The 27494-nt window shown below is 41.5% G+C and overlaps 1 protein-coding gene across 1 annotated transcript in view; it reads left to right on the top strand.

Annotated features, from left to right (window-relative positions):
* The first annotated feature begins 5190 nt into the window (after positions 1-5190).
* The window catches only part of Helz (Helicase with zinc finger), a 292336-nt gene continuing 270032 nt past the window's right edge, over positions 5191-27494 (top strand). The window contains exons 1-2 of the mRNA XM_071662257.1: positions 5191-5975; positions 20355-21288. Of these exons, the coding sequence (XP_071518358.1) occupies positions 5340-5975; positions 20355-21288 (1570 nt within the window). The 5' untranslated portion in view covers positions 5191-5339. The remainder of the gene's footprint in view (positions 5976-20354; positions 21289-27494) is intronic.

The following is a 27494-nucleotide window of genomic DNA, read 5'->3' as shown; positions in this document are numbered from 1 at the left end:
ACATCGTCAATAAAAACTTTTCGCTGCTTCCAGCAACTTGCCTCCCACACTATATACTCTTAATACCTTTCGTAGAGCATTTTTATCAACTCTATCATATGCCTTCTCCAGATCCAGAGCCATACATACATTGAATATCCTCACCAGCCAATCAACAAGACAGTCACCCCATTTTTTAATAGATTCCACTGCATTACCATCCAAACCCACTGCCTTACTGGCTTTCATCTTCTGCAAAGCTTTCACTACCTCTTCTCTCTCTACCAAATCATTTTCCTTGACCCTCTCACTTCGCACACCAATTCGACCAAAACACCCTATATCTGCCACTCTATCATCTATCACATTCAACAACCTTCAAAATACTCACCTCATCTCCTCACATCACCAGTCCATGTTATTGCCTCCCCATTAGCCCCATTCACTGATGTTCCCATTTGTTCTCTTGTCTTACATACTTTATTTACCTCCTTCCAAAACATCTTTTTATTCTCCCTAAAATTTAATGATACTCTCTCACCCAAACTCTCAATTTTCACCCTCTTTTTCACCTCTTGCACCTTTCTCTTGACCTCCTGCCTCTTTCTTTTGTACATCACCCAGTCATTTGCACTTTTTCCCTACAAAAATCGTCCAAATGCCTCTCTCTTCTCTTTCACTAATAATCTTACTTCTTCATCCCATCACTCCCTGCCCTTTGTAATCTGCCCACGTCCCACGCTTCTCATGTCACAAGCATCTTTTGTGCAAGCCATCACTGCTTCCTTAAACACATAACAATCCTCCCCCACTCCCCTCACGTCCTTTGCTCTCACCTTTTTCCATTCTCATTTCCATTTCCATTTCAACGTATGCATGCATATACATACACAGACATTTTTTTTTTTTTTTTTGCTTTCTCGCTGTCTCCCGCGTTTGCGAGGTAGCGCAAGGAAACAGACGAAAGAAATGGCCCAACCCACCCCCATACACATGTATATACATACGTCCACACACGCAAACATACATACCTACACAGCTTTCCATGGTTTACCCCAGACGCTTCACATGCCCTGATTCAATCCACTGACAGCACGTCAACCCCGGTATACCACATTGATCCAATTCACTCTATTCCTTGCCCTCCTTTCACCCTCCTGCATGTTCAGGCCCCGATCACACAAAATCTTTTTCACTCCATCTTTCCACCTCCAATTTGGTCTTCCACTTCTCCTCGTTCCCTCCACCTCCGATGCATATATCCTCTTGGTCAATCTTTCCTCACTCATTCTCTCCATGTTCCCAAACCATTTCAAAACACCCTCTTCTGCTCTCTCAACCACGCTCTTTTTATTTCCACACATCTCCCTTACCCTTACATTACTTACTCGATCAAACCACCTCACACCACACATTTTCCTCAAACATCTCATTTCCAGCACATCCACCCTCCTGCGCACAACTCTATCCATAGCCCACGCCTCGCAACCATACAACATTGTTGGAACCACTATTCCTTCAAACATACCCATTTTTGCGTTCCGAGATAATGTTTTCGACTTCCACACATTCTTCAAGGCTCCCAGGATTTTCGCCCCCTCCCCCACCCTATGATCCACTTCTGCTTCCATGGTTCCATCCGCTGCCAGATCCACTCCCAGATATCTAAAACACTTTACTTCCTCCAGTTTTTCTCCATTCAAACTTACCTCCCAATTGACTTGACCCTCAACCCTACTGTACCTAATAACCTTGCTCTTATTCACATTTACTCTTAACTTTCTTCTTTCACACACTTTACCAAACTCAGTCACCAGCTTCTGCAGTTTCTCACATGAATCAGCCACCAGCGCTGTATCATCAGTGAACAACAACTGACTCACTTCCCAAGCTCTCTCATCCCCAACAGACTTCATACTTGCCCCTCTTTCCAAAACTCTTGCATTTACCTCCCTAACAACCCCATCCATAAACAAATTAAACAACCATGGAGACATCACACACCCCTGCCGCAAACCTACATTCACTGAGAACCAATCACTTTCCTCTCTTCCTACACGTACACATGCCTTACATCCTCGATAAAAACTTTTCACTGCTTCTAACAACTTGCCTCCCACACCATATATTCTTAATACTTTCCACAGAGCATCTCTATCAACTCTATCATATGCCTTCTCCAGATCCATAAATGCTACATGCAAATCCATTTGCTTTTCTAAGTATTTCTCACATACATTCTTCAAAGCAAACACCTGATCCACACATCCTCTACCACTTCTGAAACCACACTGCTCTTCCCCAGTCTGATGCTCTGTACATGCCTTCACCCTCTCAATCAATACCCTTCCATATAATTTACCAGGAATACTCAACAAACTTATACCTCTGTAATTTGAGCACTCACTCTTATCCCCTTTGCCTTTGTACAATGGCACTATACACAGACATTTTTTTTTTTTTCATACTATTCGCCATTTCCCGCATTAGCGAGGTAGCATTGAGAACAGAGGACTGGGCCTTTGAGGGAATATCCTCACCTGGCCCCCTTCTCTTTTCCCTCTTTTGGAAAATTAAAAAAAAAAAAAGCGAGAGGGGAGGATTTCCAGCCACCCGCTCCCATACACAGACATATATATATATATATATATATATATATATATATATATATATATATATATATATATATATATATATTCACATGTACATATTCATACTTGCTGCCTTCATCCATTTCCGTTGGCACCCCACCACACATGAAATGGCACCCCCCTCCTCCCGTGCGTTCCAGGTAGCGCTTGGAATAGACAATAAGGGTCACATTTGTTCACACTCAGTCTCTATCTGTCATGGTTTATCCCAGACGCTTCACATGCCCTTGTTCAATCCATTGACAGCACGTTCATCCCAGTATACCACATTGTTCTAGTTCACTCTATCCTTGCCTGCCTTTCACCCTCTTGTATATTCAGGCCCCGATCACTCAAAATCTTTTTCTCTCCATCCTTCCACCTCCAATTTGGTCTCCCACTTCTTGTTATCTCCACCTCTGACTCATATATCCTCTTTATCAATCTTTCCTCACCCTCTTCTCTCTTAACCATATTCATTTTTCTTTCCACACATCTCTCTTGCTCTTTTATTACTTGCTTGATCAAACCACCTCACACCACATATTGTCTTCAAACATTTCATTTCCAACACATCCACCATCCTCTGCACAATCCTATGTATAGCCCATGTCTCACAGTCATTTAACATTGTTGGAACCACTATTTCTTCAAACATACCCATTTTTGATCTCCGAGATAATGTTCTCGCATTCCACACATTCTTTAACACTCCCAGAATCTTCGCCCCCTCCCCCACCGTGTGACTCACTTCCATTTCCATGGTTCCATCTGCTGCTAAATGCACTCCCAGATTTCTAAAACACTTCACTTCCCCCAGTTTTCCCCATTCAAATAATGGTAATGATTCACCATTATTTGAGCATTGTCACATGTATTACTAAAAGGGGTAAGAAAGTAGAGTTAAGGAAAGTTTCCAGTACTTTGGAGATGAAGCATTGGTTAAGAGGGTTACAATGGTCTTCTTTCTTAAGGATTGGCTGCACCATTGTATTCTACCTAGAAGGAAAAGTTAGGGTTTTTAGAGAGAAACAGGAGAGCAGAGATCAGATTTGACTCAAAAGGCACACCCTTTTAAGACATGAGGAGATATGCTATCACATTAGTCACTTGTAGGTTGGAGAATATTGGAAGACCTTGCATAACAAAGATATGGGAAAGGGCTTAGGCGTAGGAGGGGGAGGACGAAATGTGGCATTACTGAAAGCAGAGTTTGAGCAAAGTGTACTGAAAAAACCCAGCTTTAATGGTTGGAGAGTCAGAAGTAGATTGATCAGGTCACAAAAGAGGTGTAAAGGTTTAATTAGATTAGTCATTGGAGATGTATTACTAAAAGGGGTAAGAAAGTAGAGTTAAGGAAAGTTTCCAGTACTTTGGAGATGAAGCATTTGTTAAGAGGGTTACAATGGTCTTCTTTCTTAAGGATTGGCTGCACCATTGTCTTCTACCTAGAAGGAAAAGTTAGGGTTTTTAGAGAGAAACAGGAGAGCAGAGATCAGATTTGACTCAAAAGGCACACCCATTTAAGACATGAGGAGATATGCTATCACATTAGTCACTTGTAGGTTGGAGAATATTGGAAGACCTTGCATAACAAAGATATGGGAAAGGGCTTAGGCGTAGGAGGGGGAGGACGAAATGTGGCATTACTGAAAGCAGAGTTTGAGCAAAGTGTACTGAAAAAACCCAGCTTTAATGGTTGGAGAGTCAGAAGTAGATTGATCAGGTCACAAAAGAGGTGTAAAGGTTTAATTAGATTAGTCATTGGAGATCCTTCTGCTTGAGGACCAAAAAGATTTTCAGTTGAAGAAATCAATTTAGCACACTTTCATTTTATGAAGGTTTAGTTGACTCTGCAAAGAAGAGATTTGAAATGATTCTGAGTAAAAGTGTTGGTGTATACTCTACTGGTAATGTAATCCTCATCCAGGCAGTTGTCCATTTTCCCACTGGGCATATGAATCCAAACATTTTTCCAACTTTTCTTTCGTCATCACTTGGGGCAAATCTCTCAAGTCAACATAGCTTGCAATTCAGCAGTTGCAGTAGTTCTTAACCCTCAATCAGGAAAGTGCCTTGCTGTGTTTTCTATCCATAAGAATTCAGGCATTTCCCTTCTCTCTTATTTATTCTTGCTTAACTTGTATGAACCTATCTGTTAACTTAATTTTCAGTAGATTATTTTTCTAGAACTTTAAGTTGAACTTACATACATGAGGAATGGAGTCATTGTGATAGGGTCATAAGAATGGATTTTTGATGCTGTTTGTTATAAGTATTTGTTTCTCTTTCTTAAGTTTACAGTGTATTTGTATTATTAGCTTTGATATTTGACATGAAAATTTATGTATGGTGTTTTGTTTCAGATGTTGGCAGACTGGTTATGGACGTAACTTATTAATGAGAAAGAAGAAGAAATTTGAGTGGTGCTGCTCTTTTACTGCATATTTTTCTGCAATTACATATCATTTTATAATTACTTTAACATCTCTGTGCCATGTCATCTGTAGCACAATAGTATCACACCCATGGAATACTTTATCCATGTTATAAACTGATAAAAAAGAATTAGTCCCTGAATTACATTGTTCCCAGAGCAAAGTATTTTACGAATTTACCATCTATTTTCAAATTTTTCTACAAGAAAGGAATAGAAGTTATCAGTGTTGTATCAGTGACTGGTATTCATGCATAGCAGATTTGAATGGAAAAGCAGTTCATATTTAGAAAATGGAAAAATCTAAGAAATGTCATTTTGATTTTCCCAGTGACCAAATCCCAAGCTTATCAAATGCTTCAAAGCAGAGGTGGAAGAAGAAAAAAAAGGAAAATCACAAAGAGATGCAGGCAGTTAAACAAAAGTCCAGAAGCCCTAAGTCAGATGTTGAGAATGAGATTGTAGCTTCAGATACTACAGTGAGGAGTGACAAACCTAAATCCCCGACCATGAAGGTCCATATGAGGAAAGATCATTCTCCCCCATCCCGTCTTCATTGTTCTTATTGCAATGTTTACTTTAGCACCAAGGTGGAGCTTCAGACTCACTGCCGAGGTCAGGATCATCAGACTACCATCATGTCTGATGAAGGTCGAGATTGGACTCATCGACCACCCCCTCGGGGACTAGGTGCAGAGGATTACACTCTCTGTGCTACATTCAAAGATACACACACATGCCGCCTAGCAGACCAGTGTATTGAAGCCCACAGTGATGCTGAGCTTGTGGAGTGGCAAGAGCGCTTCGAGTATCGTGCTATGAAACTTGAAAGAGCAAGAGAGAAACAGCTACATGGTGCTTCATATGCTGATCAACTTCTTGAAAGACTCTCACAAACCCAGCATCATGATGCACTACTTTCTGAAAAAGTAAGCAATTTAGTGTCTTATGTAATGTAGTGTCTTATGTAATGTAAATAAAAAGAGCGTGGTTGAGAGAGCAGAAGAGGGTGTTTTGAAGTGGTTTGGGCACATGGAGAGGATGAGTGAGGAAAGATTGACCAAGAGGATATATGTGTCGGAGGTGGAGGGAACAAGGAGAAGAGGGAGACCAAATTGGAGGTGGAAAGATGGAGTGAAAAAGATTTTGTGTGATCGGGGCGTGAACATGCAGGAGGGTGAAAGGAGGGCAAGGAATAGAGTGAATTGGAGCGATGTGGTATACCGGGGCTGACGTGCTGTTAGTGGATTGAATCAAGGCATGTGAAGCGTCTGGGGTAAACCATGGAAAGCTGTGTAGGTATGTATATTTGCGTGTGTGGACATATGTATATACATGTATATGGGGGGGGGGGTTGGGCCATTTCTTTCGTCTGTTTCCTTGCGCTACCTCGCAAATGCGGGAGACAGCGACAAAGTATAAAAAAAAAAAAAAAAATGTAATGTAGAAATGTTTTCATGTTGTATATGCTGGAGAGTATTTTCTTAGGTGGGGTTTTTGTTTATGATTCTTACCACCAAGGCTTTGCATTGAAGTTAAGGACCTCATTTTAGGAGAAATGCAGAATAACTGGAGATGACTGTATTTACTGATACTGTTGCATGCCTGACTTTGTAGATTACAGCTGTAGTGAGTGTATAATTGTACCATAAGAATTCAAAACCCTAAATATAGTTATCCTTTTATCTACCCACAACAAACCTCTGATTGATGTAAATTCTATTAAAGAGTTAATGCAATTAAAGAGATTTTATGTTGAACCAAGAATGACCTGAAGATTGTTGTAATAAAAACTGTCACCATATTGCAAGTAGAATTTCATTATTTGACCTTGAGACATGAAGCATTTAATTACAGCAGTCTTTGGCTTTAATGCTTTAATCTCATTCCAGTTTGAAATCATTGATTGTAGTTTGAATTCTTTGGTAAACATACATGTAATGTTTGTGTAGAACCACAAGTTTTAGTTTTGAATATGTGCTTCATTGGTATTTTAATGTCTTAGCCATGATATTTATAACAGCTTATGTTATAGTCACAAGTGTTTATTTTGGCAACATAAAATGAAAATTGCAACAAAGATTTTCATGACTGGTGATTTTTTGTTCAAATAATACCTTATTTCTTCATAGATTTCTTATTTAGGGTGCTTTATTTTATATATACTCCTGTTTCTGATGTAGAGGTGGATGTTGTGTGAATGTTCAGTTCTAACAGTTTTGCTCTTAAAACAACTCTTCCTTCCTTTGTTTTCACACACATTCCTTCATGGGACTCTGTGGTGTAGTAGTTAGTATTACTGATCATGATTCACAGAATTCTTCAGAGTGCTCTATTGTATCTATACTGTTTCTGATGTAGAGATGGATAATGTGTAAATGTTCATTTCTAACAGTTTTGCACTTAAAACAACTCTTACCTTCCTTTGTTTTCACACATATTCCTTCATGGGACTCTGTGGTGTAGTCATTAGTATTGCTGACCATGAGTCAATAAATATAGGGCTGCCCAGGGTTAGACCTGCATAAGCTCGAATCCAGAGTACAGCAGTTGACACTTGTTTATCCTCCCCATAGTAGCTGGCTGATAAATGGGTACCTGGCTTAAGGCTGGGATGTGTATGTTTAATTACCTATTTGTATTTCATGTGGAGGGAGTTGGGGCCCCATTTTTTGAACATTTTCTGTCATTTTACAACTTTATTCTTATTCTGCACTATCCTTTACTGTGAAAGTTAATCTTTACATCTTTTTAAGAAAAACTTTTGCTTACTTTCATGTTTTGTACTCTGGTTCCCCTGTTACTACATCTCTCAAAGAACTGTTAAGTGTGCATATCATCAGTCTGTTTTAAGAACTTAAAGGTTGTGATCAGGTCATCCCTCACTGTTCTCTCTTCCAAGGTAACTTGTAACTTAGAGCGCTTAATTTTCTGCCATTTTTTGTTGCCCTGCTCGAGATCTCTGTTTGCCCATTAAGCTTCTTTAGATGAGGTGATCAAACTTGAGAGGCATATTTTAGTTTTGGCCTTATGTATAGTATGAACAGCTTGCTAGATATAGTCTTATCCATGTACATGAAAGCTACTCTGCTGTTTGTTAGGAGACGCTTTGTCTCATTTCCTTTTCTTCCAGTGTGGGACTCTGGTGATAGGTTAGATATGATGCTGTCTCCCAAGTCCTTCTCACACACAGAATCTTGGAGATTATTTCCTTACAGGAAGTAACCATATTGAGACCTTTTATATTGTCCCATTCTCATTACTTCATATTTGCTTGGGTTAAATTTCATTGTGTATCAGACCAACGTAGGAGTCTGTTTAGGTTCCGTTATAAGTTACTGCAATCTTCCTCTCTTTTCACTTCCCTTGTGTATGTGTGTGTGTGTATACACATGTATAATTACCTATTTGTGCTGTATGGGGAATGGGGAGGGAGTTTTATACTCATGGGGCCAAATCTCTTGAACATTCTCTGTATCATATTTATTTTATTTATTTATTTATTATACTTTGTCGCTGTCTCCAGCATTAGCGAGGTAGTGCAAGGAAACAGATGAAAGAATGGCCCAACCCACCCACGTACACATGTATATATATACACGTCCACACACTCACATATACATATACAGACAGACATATATACACATGTACATAATTCATACTTGCTACCTTTATTCATTACCTTTGCCACCCCGCCACATATGAAATGACAAACCCCTTCCCCCGCACGTGCATGAGGTAGTGCTAGGAAAAGACAACAAAGGCCACATACGTTCACACTCAGTCTCTCGCTGTCATGTATAATGCACCAAACCACAGCTCCCTTTCCACATCTAGGCCCCACAAAACTTTCCATGGTTTACCCCAGACGCTTCACATGTCCTGGTTCAATCCATTAACAGCACGTCAACCCCGATATACCACATCGTTCCAATGCACTCTATTCCTTGCACGCCTTTCACCCTCCTGCATGTTCAGGCCCCATGCTTCAAAATCTTTTTAACTCCATCCTTCCACCTCCAATTTGGTCTCCCACTTCTCGTTCCCTCCACCTCTGACACATATATCCTCTTTGCCAATCTTTCTTCACTCATTTTCTGTATATGGCCAAACCATTTCAAAACACCCTCTTCTGCTCTCTCAACCACACTCTTTTTATTACCACACATCTCTCTTACCCATTCGTTACTAACTCGATCAAACCTCCTCACACCACATATTGTCCTCAGACATCTCATTTCCAGCACATCAACACTCCTTCGCACAACCCTATCTATAGCCCACACCTCGCAGCCATATAACATTGTTGGAACCACTATTCCTTCAAACATACCCATTTTTGCTTTCTAGATAATGTTCTCACCTTCCACACATTTTTCAACGCTCCCAGAACTTTCGGCCCCTCCCACACCCTGTGACTCACTTCCGCTTCCATGGTTCCATCCACTGCCAAATAAACTCCCAGATATCTAAAACACTTCACTTCCTCCAGTTTTTCTCTGTTCAAACTTACCTCCCACTTGACTTGTCCCTCAACCCTACTATTACCTAATAACCGTGCTCTTACTCACATTTACTCTCAGCTTTCTTCTTTCACATACTTTACCAAACTCAGTCACCAGCTTTTGCAGTTTCTCACCTGAATCAACCACCAGTGCTGTATCATCAGCGAACAACAACTGACTCACTTCCAAGCCTCTTCATTCACAACAAACTGCATACTTGCCTCTCTCTCCAAAACTCTTGCATTCACCTCCCTAACAACCCCATCCATAAACAAATTAAACAACCGTGGAGACATCACGCACCCCATGCCACAAACTGAGATTGACTGAGAACCAGTCACTTTCCTCTCTTCCTACTCGTACACATGCATCACATCCTCGATAAAAACTTTTCACTGCTTCTAGCAATTTGCCTCCCACACCATATATTCTTAATACCTTCCACAGAGCATCTCTATCAACTCTATCATATGCCTTCTCCAAATCCATAAATGCTACATACAAATCCATTTGTTTTTCTAAGTATTTCTCAGATACATTCTTCAAAGGAAACACCTGATCCACACATCCTCTACCACTTCTGAAACCACACTGCTCTTCCCCAATCTGATGCTCTGTACATGCCTTCACCCTCTGAATCAACACCCTCCCATATAATTTCCCAGGAATGCTCAACAAACTTTTTTTTTTTTTTTTTATACTTTGTCGCTGTCTCCCGCGTTTGCGAGGTAGCGCAAGGAAACAGACGAAAGAAATGGCCCAACCCCCCCCCCATACACATGTATATACATACGTCCACACACGCAAATATACATACCTACACAGCTTTCCATGGTTTACCCCAGACGCTTCACATGCCTTGATTCAATCCACTGACAGCACGTCAACCCCGGTATACCACATCGCTCCAATAACTCTATTCCTTGCCCTCCTTTCACCCTCCTGCATGTTCAGACCCCGATCACACAAAATCTTTTTCACTCCATCTTTCCACCTCCAATTTGGTCTCCCTCTTCTCCTTGCTCCCTCCACCTCCGACACATATATCCTCTTGGTCAATCTTTCCTCACTCATCCTCTCCATGTGCCCAAACCACTTCAAAACACCCTCTTCTGCTCTCTCAACCACGCTCTTTTTATTTCCACACATCTCTCTTACCCTTACGTTACTCACTCGATCAAACCACCTCACACCACACATTGTCCTCAAACATCTCATTTCCAGCACATCCATCCTCCTGCGCACAACTCTATCCATAGCCCACGCCTCGCAACCATACAACATTGTTGGAACCACTATTCCTTCAAACATACCCATTTTTGCTTTCCGAGATAATGTTCTCGACTTCCACACATTCTTCAAGGCCCCCAGAATTTTCGCCCCCTCCCCCACTCTATGATCCACTTCTGCTTCCATGGTTCCATCCGCTGCCAGATCCACTCCCAGATATCTAAAACACTTCACTTCCTCCAGTTTTTCTCCATTCAAACTCACCTCCCAATTGACTTGACCCTCAACCCTACTGTACCTAATAACCTTGCTCTTATTCACATTTACTCTTAACTTTCTTCTTCCACACACTTTACCAAACTCAGTCACCAGCTTCTGCAGTTTCTCACATGAATCCGCCACCAGCGCTGTATCATCAGCGAACAACAACTGACTCACTTCCCAAGCTCTCTCATCCCCAACAGACTTCATACTTGCCCCTCTTTCCAAAACTCTTGCATTTACCTCCCTAACAACCCCATCCATAAACAAATTAAACAACCATGGAGACATCACACACCCCTGCCGCAAACCTACATTCACTGAGAACCAATCACTTTCCTCTCTTCCTACACGTACACATGCCTTACATCCTCGATAAAAACTTTTCACTGCTTCTAACAACTTTCCTCCCACACCATATATTCTTAATACCTTCCACAGAGCATCTCTATCAACTCTATCATATGCCTTCTCCAGATCCATAAATGCTACATACAAATCCATTTGCTTTTCTAAGTATTTCTCACATACATTCTTCAAAGCAAACACCTGATCCACACATCCTCTACCACTTCTGAAAGCCACACTGCTCTTCCCCAATCTGATGCTCTGTACATGCCTTCACCCTCTCAATCAATACCCTCCCATATAATTTACCAGGAATACTCAACAAACTTATACCTCTGTAATTTGAGCACTCACTCTTATCCCCTTTGCCTTTGTACAATGGCACTATGCACGCATTCCGCCAATCCTCAGGCACCTCACCATGAGTCATACATACATTAAATAACCTTACCAACCAGTCAACAATACAGTCACCCCCTTTTTTAATAAATTCCACTGCAGTACCATCCAAACCTGCTGCCTTGCCGGCTTTCATCTTCCGCAAAGCTTTCACTACCTCTTCTCTGTTTACCAAATCATTTTCCCTAACCCTCTCACTTTGCACACCACCTCGACCAAAACACCCTATATCTGCCACTCTATCATCAAACACATTCAACAAACCTTCAAAATACTCACTCCATCTCCTTCTCACATCACCACTACTTGTTATCACCTCCCCATTTGCGCCCTTCACTGAAGTTCCCATTTGCTCCCTTGTCTTATGCACTTTATTTACCTCCTTCCAGAACATCTTTTTATTCTCCCTAAAATTTACTGATAGTCTCTCACCCCAACTCTCATTTGCCCTTTTTTTCACCTCTTGCACCTTTCTCTTGACTTCCTGTCTCTTTCTTTTATACATCTCCCACTCAATTGCATTTTTTCCCTGCAAAAATCGTCCAAATGCCTCTCTCTTCTCTTTCACTAATACTCTTACTTCTTCATCCCACCACTCACTACCCTTTCTAATCAATCCACCTCCCACTCTTCTCATGCCACAAGCATCTTTTGCGCAATCCATCACTGATTCCCTAAATACATCCCATTCCTCCCCCACTCCCCTTGCTTCCATTGTTCTCACCTTTTTCCATTCTGTACTCAGTCTCTCCTGGTACTTCCTCACACAGGTCTCCTTCTCAAGCTCACTTACTCTCACCACCCTCTTCACCCCAACATCCACTCTTCTTTTCTGAAAACCCATACAAATCTTCACCTTAGCCTCCACAAGATAATGATCAGACATCCCTCCAGTTGCACCTCTCAGCACATTAACATCCAAAAGTCTCTCTTTCGCACGCCTGTCAATTAACACGTAATCCAATAACGCTTTCTGGCCATCTCTCCTACTTACATAAGTATACTTATGTATATCTCGCTTTTTAAACCAGGTATTCCCAATCATCAGTCCTTTTTCAGCACATAAATCTACAAGCTCTTCACCATTTCCATTTACAACACTGAACACCCCATGTATACCAATTATTCCCTCAACTGCCACATTACTCACCTTTGCATTCAAATCACCCATCACTATAACCCGGTCTCGTGCATCAAAACCACTAACACACTCATTCAGGTGCTCCCAAAACACTTGCCTCTCTTGATCTTTCTTCTCATGCCCAGGTGCATATGCACCAATAATCACCCACCTCTCTCCATCAACTTTCAGTTTTACCCATATTAATCGAGAATTTACTTTCTTACACTCTATCACATACTCCCACAACTCCTGTTTCAGGAGTATTGCTACTCCTTCCCTTGCTCTTGTCCTCTCACTAACCCCTGACTTTACTCCCCAGACATTCCCAAACCACTCTTCCCCTTTACCCTTGAGCTTCGTTTCACTCAGAGCCAAAACATCCAGGTTCCTTTCCTCAAACATACTACCTATCTCAACAAACTTATACCTCTGTAATTTGAATACTCACCTTTATCCCCTTTGCCTTTGTACAATGGCACTATGCATGCATTCCGCTAATCCTCAGGCACTTCACCATGAGCCATACATACATTAAATATCCTTACCAACCAGTTAACAATGCAGTCACCCCCTTTTTTAATAAATTCCACTGCAGTACCATCCATACCCGCCGCCTTGCTGGCTTTCATCTTCCGCAAAGCTTTTACTGCCTCTTCTCTGTTTACCAAATCATTCTCCTTAACCCTCTCACTTTGCACACCATCTTGACCAAAACATCCTATATCTGTCACTCTATCATCTAACACATTCAACAAACCTTCAAAATACTCACTCCATCTCCTTCTCACATCACCACTCCTTGTTATTACCTCCCCATTAACCCCCTTCATCGATGTTCCCATTTGTTCCCTTGTCTTACGCACTTTATTTACCTTCTTCCAAAACATCTTTTTATTCTCCATGAAATTTAATGATACTCTCTCACCCCAATTCTCATTTGCCCTCTTTTTCACCTCTTGCACCTTTCTCTTGTCCTTCTGCCTATTTCTTTTATACATCTCCCAGTCATTTGCACTATTTCCCTGCAAAAATTGTCTAAATGCCTCTCTCGTCTCTTTCACAAATAATCTTACTTCTTCGTCCCACCACTCACTACCCTTTCTAATCTACCCACCTCCCATGCTTCTCATGCCACAAGCATCTTTTGCGCAAGCCACCATTGCTTCCCTGAATACATCCCATTCCTCCCCCACTCCCCTTACGTCCCTTGCTCTCACCTTTTTCCATTCTGCACTCAGTCTCTCCTGGTACTTCGTCACACAAGTCTCCTTCCCAAGCTCACTTACTTTCACCACTCTCTTCACCCCGACATTCTCTCCTCTGAAAACCTCTACAAATCTTCACCTTCGCCTCCACAAGATAATGATCAGACATCCCTCCAGTTGCACTTCTGAACACAGTAACATCCAAAAGTCTCTCTTTCACACGCTTATCAATTAACACGTAATCCAATGACGCTCTCTGGCCATCTCTCCTACTTACATACTTACGTAAATCTCTCTTTTTAAACCAGGTACTCCCAATCACCAGTCCTTTTTCAGCACACAAATCTACAAGTTCTTCACCATTTCCGTTTACAACACTGAACACCTGAACACCCCATGTACACCAATTATTCCCTCAGCTGTCACATTACTCACCTTTTCATTCAAATCACCCATCACTCTAAACCAGTCTCGTGCATCAAAACTGCTAACACTCACTCAGCTGTTCCCAAAACACCTGCCTTTCATGATCTTTGTTCTCATGCCCAGGTGCATAGGCACCAATAATCACCCATCTCTCTCCATCCACTTTCAGTTTTACCCATATCAATCTAGAGTTTACTTTCTTACACATACACTCTATCACATACTCCCACCACTCCTGTTTCAGGAGTAGTGCTACTCCTTCCCTTGCTCTTGTCCTCTCATCAACCCCTGACTTTACTCTTAAAACATTCCCAAACCACTCTTCCCCTTTACCCTTGAGCTTTGTTTCACTCAGAGCCAAAACATCCAGGTTACTTTCCTCAAACATACTACCTGTCTCTCCTTTTTTCTCATTTTGGTTACACCCACACACATTTAGACACCCCATTCTAAGCCTTTGAGGAGGATCATATAACTTCTTGAATATATGTTTGCTGTATACATTAGATATGTGTTCATTCATTTTCTTCCACTCCATCACTGCCTTTATAGTAGAAAAGTACTTCTTTGCTACATCTTTTTTAACAAGATTTTTGCTTAATCTCTTGTTATAGCTTCTATTTGCTCTATCCCTACATCTCTCGAAGAACTGTTCACTGTTCAAGTCATCAATCTGTATGAAAAACTTAAAGGTTGTGATTGGGTCAACCCTCACTTTTCTCTCTTCCAAGTTAGGCGAATTTAAAGCCTTTAACCTTCCTCTGTAACTTTTTTTTTTTTCTTTGTCGCTGTCTCCCGCGTTTGCGAGGTAGCGCATGGAAACAAACGAAAGAAATGGCCCAACCCACCCCCATACACATGTATATACATACACGTCCACACACGCAAATATACATACCTATACATCTCAATGTACACATATATATACACACAGACACATACATATATACCCTAGCACACAATTCACACTGTCTGCCTTTATTCATTCCCATCGCCACCTCGCCACACATGGAATACCACCCCCCCCTCATGTGTGCGAGGTAGCGCTAGGAAAAGACAACAAAGACCCCATTCATTCACACTCAGTCTCTAGCAGTCATGCAATAATGCCCGAAACCACAGCTCCCTTTCCACATCCGGGCCCCACACAACTCTCCATGGTTTACCCCAGATGCTTCACATGCCCTGATTCAATCCACTGACAGCACGTCAACCCCAGTATACCACATCGATCCAATTCACTCTATTCCTTGCCCTCCTTTCACCCTCCTGCATGTTCAGGCCCCGATCACTCAAAATCTTTTTCACTCCATCTTTCCACCTCCAACTTGGTCTCCCACTTCTCCTTGTTCCCTCCACCTCTGACACATATATCCTCTTGGTCAATCTTTCCTCACTCATTCTCTCCATGTGCCCAAACCATTTCAAAACACCCTCTTCTGCTCTCTCAACCACGCTCTTTTTATTTCCACACATCTCTCTTGCCCTTACATTACTTACTCGATCAAACCACCTCACACCACACATTTTCCTCAAACATCTCATTTCCAGCACATCCACCCTCCTGCGCACAACTCTATCCATAGCTCTGTAACTTAGCTGTCATAATTCTCTTGCCACCTTTTTTTTTGCCTTCCTCTGGACCTTCTGTGCTAGCTCTTTGTGCTTCTTAGATGAGGTGAACATACTTGGAAAGCATATTCTAGTTTCGTCCTTATGTTTGATATAAATGGCTTGCTAGATATTTCTGATATTTGCCTTTAGACAGCTTGTCTTTACTGTTCTCTTAATTTTGGACTCTGCTGATAGTTTATGAATGATGCCAACTCCCAATTCCTTTTCACACTTAGAAACTGAAGCTTTTTTCCTGCAAGATAATGATCTTATAGAGGATTTCTTTCACTTTGACTGATCCCCATTACTTTACATTTTCTCTGGTTGAATTTTTTCTGCCAAGTATCAGACAAACTTTAAGACTCAGTTCAGGTCTTCCTGTAAACTTATGCAGTCCTCCTTGCTTTTCAATTCCCTCATGACTTTTGCATCATTTACAGGTCCTCCACATAGACCAAGATTAGTGTGTATGTATACACGTGAAAAAACAGCACATATATGAAAATTGAGAGAGGGGCAACACAAGTGTAAAAGCTTCCCATGCAATACACAAAGAGTAATCACCAATAGTAACCACACTTATTTTCATCTCATCTTTGGGTTTCCCCTGTCTGTATTATGATTCAGTTTCATAATTTAGTACATTTGTATTTATTTTTTTTATATTTTATTATTATACTTTGTCGCTGTCTCCCGCGTTTGCGAGGTAGCGCAAGGAAACAGACGAAAGAAATGGCCCAACCCCCCCCACACACATGTATATACATACGTCCACACACGCAAATATACATACCTACACAGCTTTCCATGGTTTACCCCAGACGCTTCACATGCCCTGACTCAATCCACTGACAGCACGTCAACCCCGGTATACCACATCGCTCCAATTCACTCTATTCCTTGCCCTCCTTTCACCCTCCTGCATGTTCAGGCCCCGATCACACAAAATCTTTTTCACTCCATCTTTCCACCTCCAATTTGGTCTCCCTCTTCTCCTCGTTCCCTCCACCTCCGACACATATATCCTCTTGGTCAATCTTTCCTCACTCATTCTCTCCATGTGCCCAAACCACTTCAAAACACCCTCTTCTGCTCTCTCAACCACGCTCTTTTTATTTCCACACATCTCTCTTACCCTTACGTTACTCACTCGATCAAACCACCTCACACCACACATTGTCCTCAAACATCTCATTTCCAGCACATCCATCCTCCTGCGCACAACTCTATCCATAGCCCACGCCTCGCAACCATACAACATTGTTGGAACCACTATTCCTTCAAACATACCCATTTTTGCTTTCCGAGATAATGTTCTCGACTTCCACACATTCTTCAAGGCCCCCAGAATTTTCGCCCCCTCCCCCACCCTATGATCCACTTCCGCTTCCATGGTTCCATCCGCTGCCAGATCCACTCCCAGATATCTAAAACACTTCACTTCCTCCAGTTTTTCTCCATTCAAACTCACCTCCCAATTGACTTGACCCTCAACCCTACTGTACCTAATAACCTTGCTCTTATTCACATTTACTCTTAACTTTCTTCTTCCACACACTTTACCAAACTCAGTCACCAGCTTCTGCAGTTTCTCACATGAATCAGCCACCAGCGCTGTATCACTTCCCAAGCTCTCTCATCCCCAACAGACTTCATACTTGCCCCTCTTTCCAAAACTCTTGCATTTACCTCCCTAACAACCCCATCCATAAACAAATTAAACAACCATGGAGACATCACACACCCCTGCCGCAAACCTACATTCACTGAGAACCAATCACTTTCCTCTCTTCCTACACGTACACATGCCTTACATCCTCGATAAAAACTTTTCACTGCTTCTAACAACTTTCCTCCCACACCATATATTCTTAATACCTTCCACAGAGCATCTCTATCAACTCTATCGTATGCCTTCTCCAGATCCATAAATGCTACATACAAATCCATTTGCTTTTCTAAGTATTTCTCACATACATTCTTCAAAGCAAACACCTGATCCATATATTGAGAATATATAAAATTGAATTTATTAAAAAAGGGGGTGACTGTATTGTTGACTGGTTGGTAAGGTTATTTAATGTATGTATGACTCATGGTGAGGTGCCTGAGGATTGGCAGAATGCATGCATAGTGCCATTGTACAAAGGCAAAGGGGATAAGAGTGAGTGCTCAAATTACAGAGGTATAAGTTTGTTGAGTATTCCTGGTAAATTATATGGGAGGGTATTGATTGAGAGGGTGAAGGCATGTACAGAGCATCAGATTGGGGAAGAGCAGTGTGGTTTCAGAAGTGGTAGAGGATGTGTGGATCAGGTGTTTGCTTTGAAGAATGTATGTGAGAAATACTTAGAAAAGCAAATGGATTTGTATGTAGTATTTATGGATCTGGAGAAGGCATATGATAGAGTCGATAGAGATGCTCTGTGGAAGGTATTAAGAATATATGGTGTGGGAGGAAAGTTGTTAGAATCAGTGAAAAGTTTTTATCGAGGATGTAAGGCATGTGTACGTGTAGGAAGAGAGGAAAGTGATTGGTTCTCAGTGAATGTAGGTTTGCAGCAGGGGTGTGTGATGTCTCCATGATTGTTTAATTTGTTTATGGATGGGGTTGTTAGGGAGGTTAATGCAAGAGTTTTGGAAAGAGGGGCAAGTATGAAGTCTGTTGGGGATGAGAGAGCTTGGGAAGTGAGTCAGTTGTTGTTCGCTGATGATACAGCGCTGGTGGCTGTTTCATGTGAGAAACTGTAGAAGCTGGTGACTGAGTTTGGTAAAGTGTGTGGAAGAAGAAAGTTAAGAGTAAATGTGAATAAGAGCAAGGTTATTAGGTACAGTAGGGTTGAGGGTCAAGTCAATTGGGAGGTGAGTTTGAATGGAGAAAAACTGGAGGAAGTGAAGTGTTTTAGATATCTGGGAGTGGATGTGGCAGCAGATGGAACCATGGAAGCGGAAGTGGATCATAGGGTGGGGGAGGGGGCGAAAATTCTGGGGGCCTTGAAGAATGTGTGGAAGTCGAGAACATTATCTCAGAAAGCAAAAATGGGTATATTTGAAGGAATAGTGGTTCCAACAATGTTGTATGGTTGCGAGGCGTGGGCTATGGATAGAGTTGTGCGCAGGAGGATGGATGTGCTGGAAATGAGATGTTTGAGGACAATGTGTGGTGTGAGGTGGTTTGATCGAGTAACGTAAGGGTAAGAGAGATGTGTGGAAATAAAAAGAGCGTGGTTGAGAGAGCAGAAGAGGGTGTTTTGAAGTGGTTTGGGCACATGGAGAGAATGAGTGAGGAAAGATTGACCAAGAGGATATATGTGTCGGAGGTGGAGGGAACGAGGAGAAGAGGGAGACCAAATTGGAGGTGGAAAGATGGAGTGAAAAAGATTTTGTGTGATCGGGGCCTGAACATGCAGGAGGGTGAAAGGAGGGCAAGGAATAGAGTGAATTGGAGCGATGTGGTATACCGGGGTTGACGTGCTGTCAGTGGATTGAATCAAGGCATGTGAAGCGTCTGGGGTAAACCATGGAAAGCTGTGTAGGTATGTATATTTGCGTGTGTGGATGTATGTATATACATGTGTATGGGGGGGGTGGGCCATTTCTTTCATCTGTTTCCTTGCGCTACCTCGCAAACGCGGGAGACAGCGACAAAGTATAATAAAAATATAATCATGTCTAATTGTAGAGATCTGATGTGCACACCCTTTTCCCTTTCTAAACCCATATTGTTCCTTACTACTTGGTGTGCCTTACCATTTTTCTGTCCATATGATTTTCATTATTACCACAGACTAATTCGCAGAAGTATTTTTAGTGTTGTAAAAGGCGACTAAAAGGGGAGGGAGTGGGGCCTGGAAATCCTCCCCTCCAATTTTTCTTTTCCAAAAGAATGAACAGAGAAGGGGGCCAAGTGAGGATTTTCCCTCTTAGGCTTAGTCCTCTGTTCTTAATGCTTCCTTGCTAATACGGGAAGTTGCGAGGATGTATATAAAAAAAGAAAATTAATTTATGTATGCGGTTGGAGTCTATATTTGGAATTTGCTTTTTGTTTAGTTGTGTAGTACATTTGGATGTACAGTGTGTGAATCATTTGATTCAGCTTGTGAATCATTTGATTCTGTTCATATAATGTACAAATAACTGATAGGTACAGTATAACCTAATGTCTTACATGACTTAATAAACATTCTTTACTTTTAGAGTGAGGGTATCATTACAAGCATCAGCAGAGAACCCAACCTACGTGTGTCTCAGAAACCCAGCAGTCATGACTGGGTCATCTGCCTACGCTCCCTTACACCCTTGCGAGTTGTCTCTCTGCTTCATGATGCTCACCGAACGCACTTCACAGTTTCTGAAGTAACACACATAGATAATCATCACCACATCCATAAGTCTTACGAACCTGAGAACAACCAAGAATGGGTCAATTCTGACATAGAATCTCTGGTATATCAAGAGCAATCCGTACAAGAATATAAAGTCACCGTTAGCTTTAGAACCATGATTTATGGAACATTTAGGCAAGCTGTCATCTTTGATTTTGGTACTGAACCAGTCCTGATGCAACGTTTGTGTGTGGATGTTATTCCTCTTGAGGATCTTGGTGCTCTTGAAGAAACAAAACGTACAATCCTGACCAGAAGTGAAAGATGGTGTGAAGAGACAGTTGAAATTATTCCTTTTGATCCCAAACCTCATGAACTAAGTGAGCATGATAAAAGTATTTTAGCTGCTTATCCAGCTCCAACCAATGAAAATTTTGTTTTTACTCAGACGTCAATGGAAAAATTTCCTACAAAAAGCAACTATCAAAGCAGATTACATGACCTTTTGATCATTGAAGAATTGGCACAGTTTGACTTGCTTTCTAGATTTAACATTAAAACAACATTGCAAATCACAAGTAGTTATATGCTTCTACCATCAACTGCAGCAACAGCAAAATACTCTCGACCGGGAGAACTTTTTGGAAAGTTGGAGCTATCTTCAGAGATTTCAGAAGATTCCCACCATGGACGATTGGTTCTGTCAAATTGTAATACCATCCTTGTGGCTCCTGTAATTGACACCCAGGAATGTGGAGAGAAAGACATTTTGGAAGGATCATCATTATCATCTGAACCAAGGAAAGGTTAGTATTTTCTCGTACTTGATCTCTGAAACAGACAAAGAAAGACATCCACTCACATACACACAAACTTATTATATTATTATATATTTTGCATTGTTGCTGTCTCCTGCGTTAGCGAGGTAGCGCAAGGAAACAGACGAAAGAAATGGCCCAACCCACCCACATACACATGTATATACATACACGTCCACACACGCAAATATACATACCTATACATCTCAGTGTACACATATATAGACACACACAGACATATACATATATACACGTGTACATAATTCATGCAGTCTGCATTTATTTATTCCCATCGCTACCTCACCACACATGGAATAACAACCCCCTCCCCCCTCATGTGTGCGAGGTAGCGCTAGGAACAGACAAGAAGGCCCCATTCGTTCACACTCAGTCTCTAGCTGTCATGTAATAATGCACCGAAACCACAGCTCCCTTTCCACATCCAGGCCCCATAGAACTTTCCATGGTTTACCACAGACGCTTCAATCCATTGACTGCACGTCAACCCCAGTATACCACATCGTTCCAATTCACTCTATTCCTTGCACGCCTTTCACCCTCCTACATGTTCAGGCCCTGATCACTCAAAATCTTTTTCACTCCATCTTTCCACCTCCAATTTGGTCTCCCACTTCTCGTTCCCTCCACCTCTGACACATATATCCTCTTGGTCAATCTTTCCTCACTCATTCTCTCCATGTGAGCAAACCATTTCAAAACACCCTCTTCTGATTTCTCAACCACACTCTTTTTATTTCCACACATCTCTCTTACCCTTACATTACTTACTCGATCAAACCACCTCACACCACATATTGTCCTCAAACATCTCATTTCCAGCACATCCATCCTCCTGCGCACAACTCTATCCATAGTCCACGCCTCGCAACCATACAACATTGTTGGAACCACTATTCCTTCAAACATACCCATTTTTGCTTTCCGAGATAATGTTCTCGACTTCCAAATATTCTTCAAGGCTCCCAAAATTTTCGCCCCCCTCCCCAATCCTATGATTCACTTTCTCTTCCATGGTTCCATACGCTGCCAAATCCACTCCCAGATATCTAAAACACTTTACTTCCTCCAGTTTTTCTCCATTCAAACTTACCTCCCAATTGTCTTTACCCTCAACCCTACTGTACCTAATAACCTTGCTCTTATTCACATTTACTCTTAACTTTCTTCTGTCACACACTTTACCAAACTCAGTCACCAGCTCCTGCAGTTTCTCACATGAATCAGCCACCAGCGCTGTATCATCAGCGAACAACAACTGACTCACTTCCCAAGCTCTCTCATCCAGAACAGACTGCATACTTGCCCCTCTTTCCAAAACTCTTGCATTCACCTCCCTAACGACCCCATTCATAAACAAATTAAACAACCATGGAGACATCACACACCCCTGCCACAAACCTACATTCACTGAGAACCGATCACTTTCCTATCTTCCTACATGTACACATGCCTTACATCCTCGATAAAAACTTTTCACTGCTTCTAACAACTTTTCTTCCACACCATATATTCTTAATACCTTCCACAGAGCATCTCTATCAACTCTATCATATGCCTTCTCCAGATCCATAAATGCTACATACAAATCCATTTGCTTTTCTAAGTATTTCTCACATATGTTCTTCAAAGCAAACACCTGATCCACACATCCTCTACCACTTCTAAAACCACACTGCTCTTCCCCAATCTGATGCTCTGTACATGCCTTCACCCTCTAAATCAATATCCTCCCATATAATTTTCCAGGAATACTCAACAAACTTATACCTCTGTAATTTGAGCACTCACTCTTATCCCCTTTGCCTTTGTACATTGGCACTATGCAAGCATTCCGCCAATCCTCAGGCACCTCACCATGAGTCATACATACTTTGAATAACCGTACCAACCAATCAACAGTACAGTCACCCCCTTTTTTGATAAATTCCACTGCAATACCATCCAAACCCACTGCCTTGCCTGCTTTCATCTTCCGCAAAGCTTTTAGTACCTCTTCCGTGTTTACCAAATCATTTTCCCTAACCCTCTCACTTTGCATACCACCTCGACCAAAACACCCTGTATCTGCCACTCTATCATCAAACACATTCAACAAACCTTCAAAATACTCATTCCATCTCCTTCTCACATCACGACTATTTGTTATCACCTCCCCATTAGCCCCCTTCACTGAAGTTCCCATTGATTCCTTTGTCTTACACGATATATACCTCCTCCCAAAATATCTTTTTATTCTCCCTAAGATTTAATGATACTCTATCACCCCAACTCTCATTTGCCCTCTTTTTCACCTCTTGCACCTTTCTTTTGACCTCCTGCCCCTTTCTTTTACACATCTCTCACTCATTTTCATTCTTTCCCTGCAAAAATCATCCAGATGCCTCTCTCTTCTCTTTCACTAATAATCTTACTTCTTCATCCCACCACTCACAATATATATATATATATATATATATATATATATATATATATATATATATATATATATATATATATATATATATATATCACACACACATGCAGGAGGGTGAAAGGAGGGCAAGGAGTAGAGTGAATTGGATCGATGTCGTATACCAGGGTTGACGTGCTGTCAGTGGATTGAATCAGGGCATGTGAGGCGTCTGGGGTAAACCATGGAAAGCTGCGTAGGTATGTATATTAGCGTGTGTGGATGTATGTATATACATGTGTATGGGGGTGGGTTGGGCCATTTCTTTCGTCTGTTTCCTTGCGCTGCCTCGCAAATGCGGGAGACAGCGACAAAGCAAAAAAAAAAAAAAAAAATATATATATATATATATATATATATATATATATATATATATATATATATATATTCCCTGGGGATAGGGGAGAGATAATACTTCTCACGTATTCCCTGCATATCGTAGAAGGCGACTAACAGGAGAAGGAGCGGGGGGTTGGAAATCCTCACCTCTCGTTTTTAAATGTTCCAAAAGAAGGAACAGAGAAGCGGGCTAAGTGAGGATATTCCCTCAAAGGCTCAGTCCTCTGTTCTTAACGCTACCTCGCTAATGCGTGAAATTGCTAATAGTAAAAATATATATATATATATATATATATATATATATATATATATATATATATATATATATATATATATATATTTCCTCTTTTTTTTTTTCCAAAAGAAGGAACAGAGAAGGGGGCCAGGTGAGGATATTCCCTCAGAGGCCCAGTACTCTGTTCTAAACGCTACCTTGCTAACGCGGGAAATGGCGAATAGTTTGAAAGAAAAAGAATATATATATATATATATATATATATATATATATATATATATATATATATATATATATATATGTTAGAAGCAGTGAAAAGTTTTTATCGAGGATGTAAGGCATGTGTACGTGTAGGAAGAGAGGAAAGTGATTGGTTCTCAGTGAATGCAGGTTTGCGGCAGGGGTGTGTGATGTCTCCATGGTTGTTTAATTTGTTTATGGATGGGGTTGTTAGGGAGGTGAATGCAAGAGTTTTGGAAAGAGGGGCAAGTATGAAGTCTGTTGTGGATGAGAGAGCTTGGGAAGTGAATCAGTTGTTGTTTGCTGATGATACAGCGCTGGTGGCTGATTCATGTGAGAAACTGCAGAAGCTGGTGACTGAGTTTGGTAAAGTGTGTGAAAGAAGAAAGTTAAGAGTAAATGTGAATAAGAGCAAGGTTATTAGGTACAGTAGGGTTGAGGGTCAAGTCAATTGGGAGGTAAGTTTGAATGGAGAAAAACTGGAGGAAGTAAAGTGTTTTAGATATCTGGGAGTGGATCTGGCAGCGGATGGAACCATGGAAGCGGAAGTGAATCATAGGGTGGGGGAGGGGGCGAAAATCCTGGGAGCCTTGAAGAATGTGTGGAAGTCGAGAACATTATCTCGGAAAGCAAAAATGGGTATGTTTGAAGGAATAGTGGTTCCAACAATATTGTATGGTTGCGAGGCGTGGGCTGTGGACAGAGTTGTGTGCAGGAGGGTGGATGTGCTGGAAATGAGATGTTTGAGGACAATGTGTGGTGTGAGGTGGTTTGATCGAGTAAGTAATGTAAGGGTAAGAGAGATGTGTGGAAATAAAAAGAGCGTGGTTGAGAGAGCAGAAGAGGGAGTTTAGAAATGGTTTGGGCACATGGAGAGAATGAGTGAGGAAAGATTGACCAAGAGGATATATGTGTCGGAGGTGAAGGGAACAAGGAGAAGTGGGAGACCAAGTTGGAGGCGGAAAGATGGAGTGAAAAAGATTTTGAGTGATCGGGGCCTGAACATGCAGGAGGGTGAAAGGCAGGCAAGGAAAAAGAGTGAATTGGATCGATGTGGTATACCGGGGTTGACGTGCTGTCAGAGGATTGAATCAGGGCATGTGAAGCGTCTGGGGTAAACCATGGAAAGTTGTGTGGGGCCTGGATGTGGAAAGGGAGCTGTGGTTTCGGGCATTATTGCGTGACAGCTGGAGACTGAGTGTGAACAAATGGGGCCTTTGTTGTCTTTTCCTAGTGCTACCTTGCAGGCATGAGGGGGGAGGGGGATGGTATTCCATGTGTGGCGAGGTGGCGATGGGAATGAATAGGGGCAGACAGTGTGAATTGTGTGCATGGGTATATATGTATGTGTCTGTGTGTGTATATATATGTGTACATTGAGATGTATAGGTATGTATATTTGCGTGTGTGTGTGTACATTGTGTATGGGGGTGGGTTGTGCCATTTCTTTCGTCTGTTTCCTTGCGCTACCTCGCAAACGCAGGAGACAGCGACAAAGCAAAATAAATAAATGAAATATGAATATATATATATATCCTTCCACAGAGCATCTCTATCAACTCTATCATATGCCTTCTCCAGATCCATAAATGCTACATACAAATCCATTTGCTTTTCTAAGTATTTCTCACATACATTCTTCAAAGCAAACACCTGATCCACGCATCCTCTACCACTTCTGAAACCACACTGCTCTTCCCCAGTCTGATGCTCTGTACATGCCTTCATCCTCTCAATCAATACCCTCCCATATAATTTCCCAGGAATACTCAACAAACTTATACCTCTGTAATTTGAGCACTCACTCTTATCCCCTTTGCCTTTGTACAATGGCACTATGCAAGCATTCCGCCAATCCTCAGGCACCTTACCATGAATCATACATACATTGAATAACCCTACCAACCAGTCAACAATACAGTCACCCCCTTTTTTAATAAATTCCACTGCAATACCATCCAAACCTGCTGCCTTGCCGGCTTTCATCTTCCGCAAAGCTTTTACTACCTCTTCTCTGTTTACCAAATCATTTTCCCTAACCCTCTCATTTTGCATACCACCTCGACCAAAACACCCTATATCTGCTAATCTATCATCAAACCCATTCAACAAACCTTGAAAATACTCACTCCATCTCCTTCTCACATCACCACTACTTGTTATCACCTCCCCATTAGCCCCCTTCACTGAAGTTCCCATTTGTTCCCTTGTCTTACGCACTTTATTTACCTCCTTCTGAAACATCTTTTTATTCTCCCTAAAATTTAATGATACTCTTTCACCCCAACTCTCATTTGCCCTCTTTTTCACCTTTTGCACCTTTCTCTTGACCTCCTGTCTCTTTCTTTTATACATCTCCCACTCATTTGCATTATTTCCCTGCAAAAATCGTCCAAATGCCTCTCTTCTATTTCACTAATAATCTTACTTCTTCATCCCACCACTCACTACCCTTTCTAATCTGCCCACCTCCCACGCTTCCAATGCTACAAGCATCGTTTGCGCAAGCCATCGCTGCTTCCCTAAATACACCCCATTCCTCCCCCACTTCCCTCACATCCCTTGTTCTCACCTTTTTCCATTCTGTACTCAGTCTCTCCTTGTACTTCCTGACACAAGTCTCCTTCCCAAGCTCACTCACTCTCACCACTCTCTTCACCCCAACATTCTCTCTTCTTTTCTGAAAACCTACAAAACTTCACCTTCTCCTCCACAAGATAATAATCAGACATCCCTCCAGTTGCACCTCTCAGCACATTTACATCCAAAAGTCTCTCTCGTGTGCCTATCAATTAACACATAATCCAATAACACTCTCTAGCCATCTCTCCTACTTACAAATGTCTACTTATGTATATCTCTCTTTTTAAACCAGGTATTCCCAATCACCAGTCCTTTTTCAGCACATAA

This window comes from Panulirus ornatus, chromosome 6, assembly GCF_036320965.1.
Source record: "Panulirus ornatus isolate Po-2019 chromosome 6, ASM3632096v1, whole genome shotgun sequence".
In the NCBI taxonomy this organism is placed as follows: Eukaryota; Metazoa; Arthropoda; class Malacostraca; order Decapoda; family Palinuridae; genus Panulirus; species Panulirus ornatus.
This window is presented reverse-complemented; position numbering and strand designations above follow the sequence as displayed.